At 38.8% G+C, this 14,145-nt stretch overlaps 1 protein-coding gene across 3 annotated transcripts in view; it reads right to left on the reverse strand.

The window, feature by feature from the left end:
• The window catches only part of LOC306900702 (cytosolic carboxypeptidase 6-like), a 257,938-nt gene that overhangs the window by 54,992 nt on the left and 188,801 nt on the right, over window positions 1-14,145 (reverse strand). Inside the window, exons 2-6 of one of the 3 annotated variants that reach the window (XM_079467927.1) lie at window positions 12,248-12,369; window positions 10,325-10,700; window positions 9,514-9,662; window positions 7,253-7,466; window positions 4,267-6,708 (exon numbers count right to left, since the gene is read on the reverse strand). The exons of 1 other annotated variant lie outside the window; for it this stretch is intronic. In XM_079467927.1, coding sequence (XP_079324053.1) covers window positions 6,512-6,708; window positions 7,253-7,466; window positions 9,514-9,662; window positions 10,325-10,700; window positions 12,248-12,369 — 1,058 coding nt within the window. In that variant the 3' untranslated portion in view covers window positions 4,267-6,511. Of the gene's footprint in view, window positions 1-4,266; window positions 6,709-7,252; window positions 7,467-9,513; window positions 9,663-10,324; window positions 10,701-12,247; window positions 12,370-14,145 lie in introns of those variants that run through there. One more of the 3 variants, XM_079467925.1, reaches the window with a different exon arrangement.

Below are 14,145 nucleotides of genomic sequence, written 5' to 3' on the forward strand. Positions count from 1 at the left end.
GAATGTTGCAGCTACATCACGTACATCTACTGTATACTGCAAAGGAAGCCTAAGCTAGACTTAAAGCTTGTTTCCTAGTCTTCTTAAACTGGTGATCAGCGTGTTTAGCTGGTTGGCAAGTTGGTCATTTCGGACGGATTATATGAAACCAACCAGGTAAAAAATATGACGATCTCAGTATACACCACTGAGCTATTTTGAAAAATATTTTTGGTAAATGAAGTACAAAATGAATGTGTGACCATAGAGCACATTAAAGTGATAGTTCAGCCCAAATTAAAATTCTGTCATGATTTCCTCACCCTCTTGCCATCTCAAACCTGACTTTCTTCTTTTAAACACAAGATATTTTGAAGATTTGAACTTGCATTGTTTCTGTGTCTATAAAAAGTTAAATTGAATGGGTACTGAACCCTGTAACCTTATTTGTGTTCTGCAGATAAAGGTTTGAATTAACAAGAGGGTGAGTAAATCTCCATATATATATATATATATATATATCCCCATATATGCTTTAAAACCTATAAATTCTAAAAGAAATCAAGAAATCAACAGCTCAATGAGAGTTTTTTGTTTGTAGAATAAAAGCCTGAATTTATTCTGTTTATCTGTACATTAAACAAGAAAACTCATACCGCAGAACACACACGCTCATACACACGTACACACACACACACTCACACGACCAGCTGCGCACAGGTGAGGAGTGCAACTGGTTCACGTTTTGTTTTTCTTTTCGTTGTGTTTCTAACCTTGTTTTTTGTTCAAGTCCCCATGGAGGTCGACGTGAGGTGCGGTGAGGCCGAGCTTAGCTGAAACAAAGTTCAGCCTAAAAACACAGTATGAATACAAGTGTCCTTTTGTCCAGACTTGGGATTAATCTGTGTGCAGACATAATTCATGAGAAACAAAAAAATCGCCAAAAGCACAATGTATTAATATATCCTGCTCACAACAGCCCCATGGTCAACGCTACTCCCCTCATTTACACCATGGTAAAGCCAGTATTACCAGTAAGTGACCATATATAAAAAATAACACAACCACAGACCTGAAATAGAGCATGTTTCACAGTTATTTTATGCCACATTGTCCATCAACGTCTTTCCAAAAATATTGATTAATACATATTTTACATATATACACATTCATACGTGTGTGTGTGTGTGTGTATATATATATATATCGATTATCAGATATTTATTCAGCAGCAAGAATGAAGGAGATGAATGAGACATGAAAAAGAGAAAACGTAAAATAAAAAGGTACGGATTAAAATACAAAATGGTCAATTCTTGTCTTGAGGTCAGTTTACAAAGCCTATGACACACCTGCCTCCTATGACATCAAAACATTGAAAAAACAACTGGTGTTTGCTGACCAATAACACAATTGTTTTACTCACATAATACCTCACTGAATAAAGAGTTAAAACAAAACGTCACAAAAACATGCGACTTATTGTATTCTTGTGGATGAACAAATTCACGTTCGGCTGAGCGTCGATCACTCAACACACCCGCATTTCTGAGTAGCTAAAAAACAGTTCTCGTAAAACTTGTGAAAATCAAGAGACAGGTTTTAACAACAACAAAAAAGCATCTTTGGGAGGGAACCACTTTGGTAAGTTAAGAAGACCCTCAACAATACTGCACAATACCACCACCCAACACTGACGTTAGTCCCACTGTTATTCCACTTTCACATTTCTGCTGAGGACCACGCTACAGTCAACTGCCCAGTAATATTTAGGTAGATGGTACAGTTGATCTAGTTTAACTCCAGCGTTACGTAACCGAGTGTGTGTGAAATGCTTACTATCTCATCTGTTGCTCTAAACGTATGTGAGGTAATCGGTTAGAGGTATGTTTTCTTTGAAATGAACTAATAAACGTCCTTGGTGTTATTCGTTTTTATTTGATGTATGATTCAAATTGTTGCTATTAAATGAGCAGTTTTGCTCATGCAATGCAGGTGTTAGAAAATTAGCACCACTTGAGGTAAGTAACAGATTAAGAGAACCCATGTCTGCTGGTAGCACCATCAAGATAAAAACACCCTAGAGCTTCTTTTACCACAAAACTGACACTGACAGAACATCAGCATAAAGGTGTTCGAGAAGTAAAAATATGAAATGTTAAGTATTCTATACGGAGCGATAGAAATGTCTGAATGAGAACGAGGTACAAGGATTGTGAAACTGCCCTTAGACCGACGCACACACCTAGACAACAATGAGCAGCAATGAGGTAGGACTGTGAAACAACAATTGTTTTCAGACGAAGAACAACCTGAACGTTTTATTCGTATCAAAAATACATTTTTTACTTTCACTAGATGAGAATTTTGTGAATAGAATCTTTAAACAAACCTTTAAAATCATGAAATTTGGAAAAAAGTTAAATGTGGCGGCAATAAGTCGTCGTTGTTCTTGCAATAGTGGAGTACTGGGCAGTTTCAGAACTGCTTTGGCATGCGGGCGGGTCCTCAGCATTTGATTGACAATCTCAGCATGTAGGTTAGTGAAGCAAGCCAAAGCGATGCTAACTATTTTCCCCCCAAGAACTTGCGCCCTCTGCTTTTTTGGCATTAAAAAATAACTAACAACGAAAATGTGTTTTAAAAATCTTTTAAAGAAAAGAAATATTCATTATTAAATCTGAACAATACAGCCATAATAGCCCCAACACACACACCAAAGGCTTAATGATTTTTTGATGCATAACAGGAAACAACATCAGACCGTGATCCTAAAGTGACAACTTGTAAAATCAAGAAACATTTTAAGCGAAAATAAATTCTGGCTGTTTATTTAGTTTTGTGTTTAGCTTCGATAACTCTGGAAACGGTAGCAAGGGCCTTTTTTTGTGCAAGACCGATCACAAAATGTCCATGCTGAGACTCCACAAAACAACACAACCCCAAAGACCAACACACTTTCAGATTGAGAATGAATACGCACATGACAAAACATGTCTTGGCCAACATGCCAAGAACAACAAATATATATTGATCCCTCTTGCGCTTTGCACTGGTCCTGCCATTTCCACAAGCACAGGCCAGCTCAAAGCTAAGCACCGCTATTACAAAGCCACTCAAACGCATAGGCCACCAACCTGCAGAGATTCAAAGAAAGCTACCAGAAATACTGCCTCTGCGAGGTTATTGGTTCACTTTTGTAGCCTTTAAGCCTATAAATACTGTAATGATTATATTTCCAAGTCTGAGGGGATACACTGGTTTGATCTGAACTTAAATTTTGAATGCTGCTGTGGCACAATTCAGTCTCTGCACAGCAGCGAGACAAAAAGCTAAATAAGTGACGCTTTAGTCTTTTTCAAGGCAACAATTCCACAAACCTCAACACAAAATTATGACCACATGGATAATGTCTGGCTAGCATTCACCCTCGGCACACTTAAAGCTGTCATTTTCCAGTATACCCGCACTGTACGTAAGCCCATTATGAAACATCAAATATTCAATAAGCATATCACACAATACAGGAAATATCTACAGAAAGAAAATGAAGAAGAGAAAGACATTCAGTGGAACAAAAGAACCTCATTACAATCTGTCCTCTCGTGTAATTACCTTGACATATTGGAGGTACATTGCTGTATGAAGGGATAAGAGGAATAACTTTCACAGCTCAAGAGAATGAAAAAAACCAAGTGCCTGCTAAACAGCAACTGAATGGTAGAAAACCGATTGATGGATTATGTTTCTGCAAAGTCAAAGCAAAGACAGGCATGCTCAATAAACCACTGGCTTGATACGGAAAGGACTGGGGCCAAGTAAAGAAAAAAATATCTTGATCATCAAATATCATCATTGTGCAAGATTAAAGTAGTTTTGATGAAAGGTAAATGAAAAGAATAAAAAAGAGATCAGAATTGATGAAATCAAATATTAATGAACAGTTAAAATAATAAACTGTTCAAAATGGGCTGGAAAAAATGATCATGAAACAGGATTTACAAAGATAAGTCTATTCATTAGAGGCTTGACTGTTCCTTATTTATTCTAACGTTTTTTCCGAGTTAATTCTTGAGACACAATGGATTTATAATAAGAAACGTTTACATTTAAGCATTTGGCAGACCATTTCATAAAAGCAACTCATTTTATCAACTTTCTTTTGTGAAATAACTTTTTGTGAAAGTTTAATCTTGCTTGATGCCTTGATATTAATTTTTATATTAGGCCCTAATCGTCTTCTGTAACCAGAATGGTTTAATTGTAATGTTGACTCAAACTTTTTTTGCTTGGTTCTGAAGTCAACAGTAATGGATTTTTATAGAATTAAAGTGCTAGGTTGAAAAAGATGGACGATGCCTTCCTCTGAATGGAAAGGCGGGTTATGACTGCCTCTCAACGGAAATGATTCCAAATGAAATGCGATAGTCTGTAACAAATGACTCACAGTGAGGTGAAATTCATAAACTGAAGTTCTTCAAGCGCTGATATACCTGCGGTAAAAATCCATGATAGGATCATTTAAAGTGATATGGGTTTCTGTCATTACAGAGGATGTAATCGTGAAGTGCCCTGCAATCTTTAAAAAACGTTGAGTACCCAGAATCTACGATAATATTGAAACGTCACATATACACAGTAAAAAGTAGAAATGATTACAAACTATATATGAACCAGCAAAGATAAAGACCGAATTACAATATTATTAGACTCTCTTTTCGAACCAGGAGCTTTAGTGAGATAAGGTGCAACCTGGATGCAATTAATAAAACGTCCAAAAAGATAAGAATATTTTCCAAATATACACTGACATTTTCACCCCACCAACAAATGTACTCGAAAATAAAAAGGAAATCCAACAAAATAAACAGAAACCAGAGAGTGGGCTGGCGTGGCATCTGTGGTTAATTCACAGTTATGGCATTACATGGGAACCTGAATCTGCAGGAGGGTTTTTTGTTTTGTTTTTCGATACGCCAAGCCACACAAACAGTTGCGAAACAATGGAAAAAAAGGTATACTAAGGGGAGACAATTGACTCAAGTGTGGAAAGCATGGCTCACTTTAAGTTGTCACAATATCTTATTTTCTCCCCTTAAGAGTGCCCTCTACAGGTGGGCTGAAGCAGACATCCTGCCGTTCGTCTGATCGGGAGGAAGAGGTCAATGTTTGTAATACCGAGCGCTGCTGACAGTTTTACCCCACATCCACACGCAGCGCATGGCGTCTCTCCACTCACACACCAAAGTGCAGTTAAAGCAATATCAGCTCATATAACAATCACAGCTTGCTAAAAAATGGAGAACACAGTTCCCAATGCCAGCTGGAAAAAAAGCCTTGCAGCCCAGCTCGGATTTCCACTTGCCCTCGGTAAAAGGTCTTGGGTGGTCACCATCTTATTATATCTAATAATACAATAACTTATTGATCAAAACTAGTTCATTAAGTTCACTCAAATTAAATTGGTTGTTCCTGTCTGTTTGCATATTTTCTCCCGAATGATACATACTAATTATTGTATGTTGACAAATATACCATACACATGTTCGATGTGTGACACAGCAAAAATGTTTAAAACAAACTGTTCATAATATTTATAATATAATCTATTTGTGATATAAAATAGCTGAGAAAGATTTATCTTCATTGTTCGTTTTTGCTGTCACACCATTAACGGTTTATTCGTCAATTGCTTTACGATATGCAAACAAAACACAGTAAACATACTGATAAACCTGTACTGATAAAAACGGGGAAAAAACACCCAATTCTGTTCACCTTTTGGACATTGCAACTATCCAAAGAAATGCCGCCAATTCATCTCTGAGGACCACTGTTTAGCACCACTGGCTACATGCACCTTCTCAACCCCTCACCACTACCAAGAACAAGAACACACCATCAGTAGTCATCTCAGGAAAGCAATTAACGGGAGCAATTGGGCCTGGATTGATTAATTAAATCAATCGCTCATTAAGACAACGCAGGGTGTGACCCTGTTTAAAAGTGCAACTCTCTACGTTAAGTACCTTTAGCAGATGGTCCCTCTGAAGAGACCCACCTCTTCTACTACTCCAAATCTAAGCCAGCATTTGCAACGCCCTACAAACATCCTCCAAAGACAAGACTTCGGAAGGAAATCCTCTCTTTTCCTCTTTAATACATTAGAACATGTTCTGACACAGAACACAAGCCGATGTGCCAAACACATTTTTCCTCGAACACGATTTATAGGATCGCTCCTGTCTAACATGTGTAATATCCAACCCACCCCAAAATTCCCCAATCAAAGCTTACAAAACCACACCCCACCCGATTCGCTCAAAGAATGCACGCCAGCATGCTAATGCAGTGTGGGGAGAGGTAAAGCTGTCAGGCAGGCCTGAAACAAGCTATACGGAGTAAAAAGAGGTCAAGGTCGCGGGAGGGCATCCGTGAAAATCTCAATTGGCAGCGCCAGTGATTATGTGCACCTTCTCCACCAGATGTCCTTGAGGAGTAGAATGAGCTATGGTGACAACTTGGAAAACCCCTACAGGCCGTCGTAGGGAAAGTTTTCCATTTTCACTGTCTGTTGGATGAGTAGCTTGGACTCTCGTCGTTCCTCGTTCTTGATGGATTTGTTGATATCCATAATCTTTTCGCAGATGTATTTGTTCACTTTGGATAATCGCTGGGTGATCTCTGCGCTGTCGGCCGTTTCTTGAGACACGCGGTCATACAGACACTCTGGACATTTGCCAAGATAAACAAACAATCAAAACACATCGAAAGTTAAGTGTGCAACAGAGATGCAACAAACATTTTATATATTTTTTTTAAATATATATTTTTAAAATGTTATATTACATATTATAAATAATATTTCGAATGTCTTTCTCAACAGATTTATGTTGTACTACTGATATTGCACGTAAACATCATAAGATGACTGGTCAAATTATTAAGTTAAGGTGAAAAACTGTCAAAAAATACATAATAATAATAAATTGTTTACTATAGCTTTTTAAAAATAAATGTAAAACAATATTTACCCGAGAAATACGAGTTTTATATATTTTTTGAATAAATAAACATGGGGAACAAGGGCATTTTAGTTTCTGCAGTGGTATCAGAATTAATATCATGACATTTCACGAATACAAACCATAGAAACTTTTGCATTGTGACAATTACAACTATGTAAACATATAAGTAAAAATTTTCCCCAAAAAAATCGACATTGAATCAATAAAAAAAGTCAGGCCCTGCCTTTCAAAGCCAGTGTACGTACCTCTGACAATTTTGAGCTTGCTTGGAGATAGCGGTGGTTTAGGTAGGGCATCTTTTTTCTTCTTCGTAGCGACGCCGGTGACGCTGCGGTTCTTTAGGGTTTCTGTGCCCCAGATCATCACCGCCAGATTTTTGGTGAATTTCGAGTCTCCCTGTGTCCGTTGTAGCTGATGCCACTTCTCTTCCTCCACCCAAATACCTCCACCCAAGTGCACCTGCAGCAGATACACTCTTCCTTAAATATGCAGCATACACACACACAAACATCAAAGACAAGATTCTGCTTTCACCTTCCCTCACTTCAGCGTCATGTGGTCTATTCCCAGAAGTCTCCTGAGATAGTCTTTTCACTATCAATGGTAAAATGTTTGTGAAGGTTACGGTGTACAGATTACAGCTTGTTAGCAAGAACATTTGCATGTAATAATACATGTACCGGTTCAAGTAACTGGAAAGCAGTGCCACTTACCACATATCCGCAGAGGTTTGGATGTTTTAAAATTTGCATATATGTGCTTTGAAACACTCCTCTTGACAGTGTATTTTTTATATTAAATGATTACAAAAAAGTAATGACATCACACCACAAGAGCCACACGTTTTCTCTCCATCTTCTGTGACGCCCCGACCGGCTAATAAAAAATTAATCATATTCAGCGGAGAGGCGTCCAGGATCATTAAGTGCAGTAATGCGTTTTGACAGATGCCAGACCAGAGTGTTGACTTTTAAGCCACGCTGTGGAGGACACAGCCCAACAAGCCATCAGAATGGATTGATGGACAGCTGGTGAGGTAATGTGCCTTCTGCTTTGTCACCCTGAGCAGTCTTCAAGCCGCTATCCAGCGGCTTTTCTCCAATGTGACTAACGTGCTTTAGGCCCTGGTCCAGTAGACAAGCTTTTCCTGCTCTTATCTTTGAGGAGATTTGCTTTTCTACGGCTACCTGTCACTCAGCGCAATTCCTGCAGTACGAATAATTAATACCGGATATGTGCGGTCCGTGTAAGGGCCTAATTTGCTTTTGTTCTTCACGCTTGAACTGAGAACCCTTTCAGCATGTTACACAAATTCCCCCCTGTCATGTGAGGCGGGCAGAGGAACGCAAAACGCAGACGCAATGTCTGCTAACAGGGCTCAAAAATCACAGCAAGCGTTCTGGTTAAAAGGGCCTTTGAGACTGATGTGGAGGTGGGGGGGAATTTTGCTAGACAATTAGAACTGCAGCACTGCAAAACATTGAAGGAAACACTGAACCGCTCTAACGCGAGGCACGTCAGTGAAATAAGAGGCAATAAAAGGCAAATATAGTTCAATTACAATCTACCTCTGATGGTCCATTTCTTTAATGTGGTGGGAGCATCTCATGTGAGTTAAAGGAAATGAGGAAGCAGATGGGACACATAGAAAGAAACTAGCAGATAGATCTGTGGCGACTAAGGAGTGGCTCCACTGTCAATTTCACAAGAAATTACGTTTGACATTTTTTGGGATGTTTATGAGTCAGTCCAATTACAGAATGAGTTAAAAGTGTAAAAAAAATCATTATTTACTTCCCTCGCATTGCTCCTTACAAGATAACTTTAAAGCTGAAATCCAAAACTGCTGCATTTACATTAGGCCTGTTGCGATATTCAGTGTCACCGTTGATACACGGTGTCCATCCTCCTACTGATTACATCACTTGTCCACCGCGGTACCAATTTTTTGTATTTTTATAGTAATAAATCACTTAGTTTAGTTGAAGACTGCTGCAGCATTCAGCATAAGCGGAACAAGTGTCTCAGCAAAGATCAGCAGCAGGAGTTAGGTTTTATTCATGGCTGGGGAGGCTAAAGCTTTCCTGTAACTCAGTGGTAAGAGCATGGCGTTAACAACGCAAGGTTGTGGGTTCGATCTCAGGGGATTGCAGATACGTATGTATGGATAAAAGCGTCTGCCAAATGCATAAATGTAAATTTAAACCTGTAAAATGTCTTTGCCTTGTAAACACAAAAGATGATATTTTGAAGAATGTGAGAAACCTTTATAAATTATTATTTTTGCACATGCTTGTCATTTACGTTGACGCTTTTTTCTCAAAACATTGCAAGCTGACTTGAGGCGTAATGGTAACTGTCATGATTTTACTATGAAACTGCTTAAATTTATATATTTTTCAGAATCGACTGAAGGCAGAAAGGTCATAGGTGTTTTGAACAACACTAGTCTTTCTCTAACTTTTAAATTTTGGGTTTTCTATCGAGAAACAATAAAAACACCTACTTTTCCATCATTGAAGGTGTATACGGTCCTAGGTGACGGGGAGTGGTTGGAGCTAGTGTTGGCCTCCTTTGGACACGCCTCCTGTGATTCAGTGATTGGCTCCACCACCTCTGCTCTGATTGTCTGTGTACCATTGTCATGCATCGGCTCTGTATGAAGCAAAGCAAACCGTTGACCAAACACGGGGACAGCACAATTGAACAAGAAATTAAAACGAGTGACAAAGTGTTAAAAGCCGATGTTTGGACTTTCTAATGTCGGATTTTAATTCGGTCCATTTCGGCTGAGGCAAACCCTGGTATGCTCTGTTTGGACCGCTGCCTAAAATGTGGCTCCCAGTACCTTGAGACAACTGGGTTATTTAATCGCAGTAAGCTGGCTTGGTGGCTGTCCACACTAAGCCCTAATGTATCGGTCGAGTTTTAATATTGGTCAGTGCACTGTGCTGTTGACACTGAAGAATCCTGACCGGTCTAATCTTCTGACTGTTCCCCTCCACAGCCTGTTGCCCACACACGCGCAGCAGCTGGCCAGGACACTGACCCGAGAGCCCTGGACACGGTGTCCTCTAAGTGCACTGTACTGTAGTCTTCATCCACTAAAGCTCAGAGCTAGGTGAATTTATTAGTATACTGGTATGAAGGAAGAATAGATAACTTTAGTCTTAGGCTGTACTAGGTGTCTAAACGTTGACAAAAATCTATTGACAAATTATCGCATTTTGATGAAAGGTCAAATTAATTATATGGAGTAAATATGGTTTGTTCAGATTTTTTGTCCATAAGAGCAGATTCAAAAATCTAAAACCTACCACTGCCAAGTCTCATGAGCAGGACATCCTGCAGACGTCTATTAAAGTCGCGCAGCTCCTTGACTTCCGTCAGCAGACTTCCATACTCCTTCAGTTTTTTGGCCTGCTGCAGAAGCTGTCTGCGCGTGCGATCCAGTTCCTGCTGCAGACGTCGCATTTCCTCTTCCTGCTGTCTGTAGCTGTGTACCAGCTCCTCGTACAGCACGCGAGGCACAACGGCCTCGTCCTGCTCCTCTTCCTCCTCCTCATTTGTGAGTCTGTCCAGCTCTTCTCCCTCCGCGCAAGAGTTCACAGCGTTCCTCTCCAGTCGCGCCACCACCGCAGCTAGGCTCTTTGAAGAGTTTGAACTGGTCCGCTGCTGTTCCGGAGACTGGACCTGTATCAGAAAGTTTCATGCGTCATCCTCGACTTGTACAAATAGTGTATAAATACTTCCACTTTTTTATATGGGAGATGCTCAATCCTGGTGCAGAAAAAGTTTTGAGGAAAATGTCACATTGCAATTATTGAGGTAAAAATTGCGATTTGCGATTTCGATAAACTGGGTATAATGAGTTAACTGGGTTGCTATAAAGGATAAAGCACACATGGATAGTTGAGAAATACAAATTTCAGCATTTTCAGTTGAGATATACAGTTCAAACCAGCAACAAGAACTAGAATTGCACAAAGTTTTCTTATAAAAATTGAATGTTATAAAATAAAATAACAGTAACATATTTGCATTACTGAATTAAATTAACTTAAAAATATATATATTCTCAACAGCACAGGTAAATAAAACAAATAGAACATAAATACAGATGTACACATTTTTTGGAAGATAATCCCAACAAACGGACATTTAGGATGTCACATATACTTGTATGAACTCTTTTGATAAAGAAACTGGATATAAATGTGTGGTTCACTCTGTAAAACTTAGCCCTCTATAATCTTTGTTGTTACTCAACCAACTGGTTGAATCCTCTTTCTAAAACATTCTATTTAGTACTTTATTTACAACTTTAGATTTGCAAATTCTGCACAGAACCTCTCTATGCTCAGTGTCTGATATCCTGAAACCAAAATATCGCCAAATAACAGAGGTAGCATTTTTTCTGGGCACTAGTTCAGTGTCGGCCTGCTCTGCATCCATTTCTCTCGTCTCCACACTGCGCCCCGCAAGTCACGTGACCAAGCACACGCGCCACCGCCACACAAGACGACTCGTTTTTTTTCTCGTATAGAGGGCCTATATCTTTTAGAATGGATGTCTTGTCACATCCACGAATGCACTTGTTTCTTTAATATAATCGCAACATTTTGCCGTCATGTAATCACATACCCTGACATCGCGATTGCGATATGATTAATAGTGCAGCACTACTTCAAGGGATAGTTTAACCAAAAATGTAATCTGTAATGTTTCTGTAATCATTTTGTCAACCTCAAGTAGTTCCAAACCTGTATTAAATTCTTTGTTCTGTCAACCATAAAAGAAGATATTAGGAAGAATGTTTGTACCCAAACGGTTCTGGGGCCCTAGTTTTTTTCCAACTATGGAAGTCAATAGTGCCGAAGAATTGTTTGGTTACAAACATTCTTCCTAAAATCTTCTTTTGTGTTCAACAGAACTAAAACTTTTTTACGTTTGAACTAACTTTAGGATGAGTAAATTATTACAGAATTTTCATTTTTTGGTGAACTATCCCTTTAATGGATAGACAGTTGAAAGTGGAAAAAGAATATTTGAAAGATGCTCAAATCCTTCTTTCCTTGCTTTGTTCGCCATACTAAAAACCCTTGTTGTCAGTAAAAAGCCTTATGGCCAAATCCTGTGCCAGAAATCCTAATCAGTAACAGTGTACAAAATGTAGCAAAAGGCCTTTACATTTATTCTAGTTGCGCTCACTTCTCTTTAAAAAAGTTGTCCAGACTTACCTTTTTATGTCTAAGGGGCATTCTTTCCTCCCCGATGTGATTCTCCACTGTGTTTCTGTTGGACATCTTGGGTATTTTCATCTTCTTTTGCATAATACTGTGCTCAAATTCCTCAATGCTTTCTAAAAGAAAGAAAGGAACAATGTCAGAAGTGCAAACAGGATTTCATCTCTGTACCCTGGATGATACAGTTAAAACAAGGACACGTCTGTAAAAATAACATTTTATGAGTTCTGCGAAAAAGTTTTGCTGTAACCTTGTAGAGACACAGATGACTAGCTATTGTTATAATAAACTATTAATGGAGCGTTTAACTTTGCAAAGCGACGTCGACAGAGAAGCATCAATATCGTTTGACAGGCAGGGTCGTCACAGCTGTCAGCATGTGATGCAGTGTTACAGAATCAAGGCCGCTTGGAGAAGGCAGAGCAGATATATTAAACATCCCTGCCGAAAAAACGAAAGAAACCACCACAGATATTCTAATGGATTTTATGGTTATAACCAGAATTGTATTGGCCTAAATGGAAGCTGTAATGGTCTCTGTGGGTCTCTACTGGTAATGTGTTGGGAGAGATTTTATATGGGGGAGGGGAACCAACAGAACACCATTAAATCCTACTGGAATAAGGCCCGAAAACACATTAGAAAAATAATTTTGTAATGGCTTTAATGGTAAACATCTAATGGCCCTTAATGGTTTCTGTAATGGAAACCATTAAAACGTACATCTTTTTTTTCAGCAGGGACAAACCCCATGTGCCTATCTTCTTCCAAGTGAACTTCTTTGCTTAAAACCCCCATGCTCGAAACACAATAGAAAATGTAATGGATTTAATGGTAATAAGAGGAACTGTATTGGTTTTAATGGTAACTGTAATTGTGTCTACTGGTATGTGATGGATTCTATTGTTGGGATGTTATCTGGGAACCATTTAACCTACTGGAATAATGCCCAAAACAAAGGAATTTTGTAATGGTATTTTAATGGAAGAGCTATTGGTTCTTAATGGAAAGCATTAACCATTTCTGTGACGGTTTCCATTGTTGTTTCAGCAGGGATGTCAATCAACAACTAAGATATGTTAAGTTAATAATAAATCTATTAATTTTTTTACACGAGCCATGTGTGGCACGAGACTTCATGTCTACCACAACAGATTGTACACTATATTAAGCTGGTAAACCAGTTTGCCTAAAGACTCCAGACTTTAGTTTCTAATGAGATCAGTTTTGTAAAAGAAGGTTAAGCGATAGTTCACCCAAATATGAAAATTCTGTCCTCCTTTACTTCCCCTCAGATTGTTATTCATGTCTTTCTTATGCTGAACGCAAAGGATGTTTTTGTAAGAATGTCAGTAACCAAACAGATTTCATCCCTCATTTACTCCCATAGTAGACGAAATAAATACTATGGGAGTAAATGGGGGATGAGATCTCTTTGGTCAGACATTCTTCCAAATGTCTTCCAGAAAAAAAGAAAGTAGAGGGTGAGTAAATGATGACAGAATCGTCCTTTAGGCCAGGGATGTATATAAGTAAGGTATCTAAAAAGTCCTGATTTAAGTGTGGCAGGAGTGAAAGTGTCTGGAGGTCTCCACAGCCTGCGCCGAAGCAGGAAGTGACATGATCAACAAATCTGTCACAGCACTGATTTATAGGCTACATAACGCTGTCGTTCAAGCTGTGTTTGCTGGTTATCATTCAGGATAACATGCTGACATAAGGTCTCAAGCGAAGGACATCAAAACAAATGACACAAACAACCATTACCTGGATAGCTAATATGATGACAGTAATACTCAGCAGCTTGAGCTAAACCCAACTAACGTTAGCTGTTAAAAAACAGATAAACTTCAAACCCTGGTTGTGTAAACCACTATTTTACACGCGTCTCG

The sequence above is a fragment of the Barbatula barbatula genome (genome assembly GCF_947034865.1).
Source record: "Barbatula barbatula genome assembly, chromosome: 11".
NCBI classification, from domain to species: domain Eukaryota; kingdom Metazoa; phylum Chordata; class Actinopteri; order Cypriniformes; family Nemacheilidae; genus Barbatula; species Barbatula barbatula.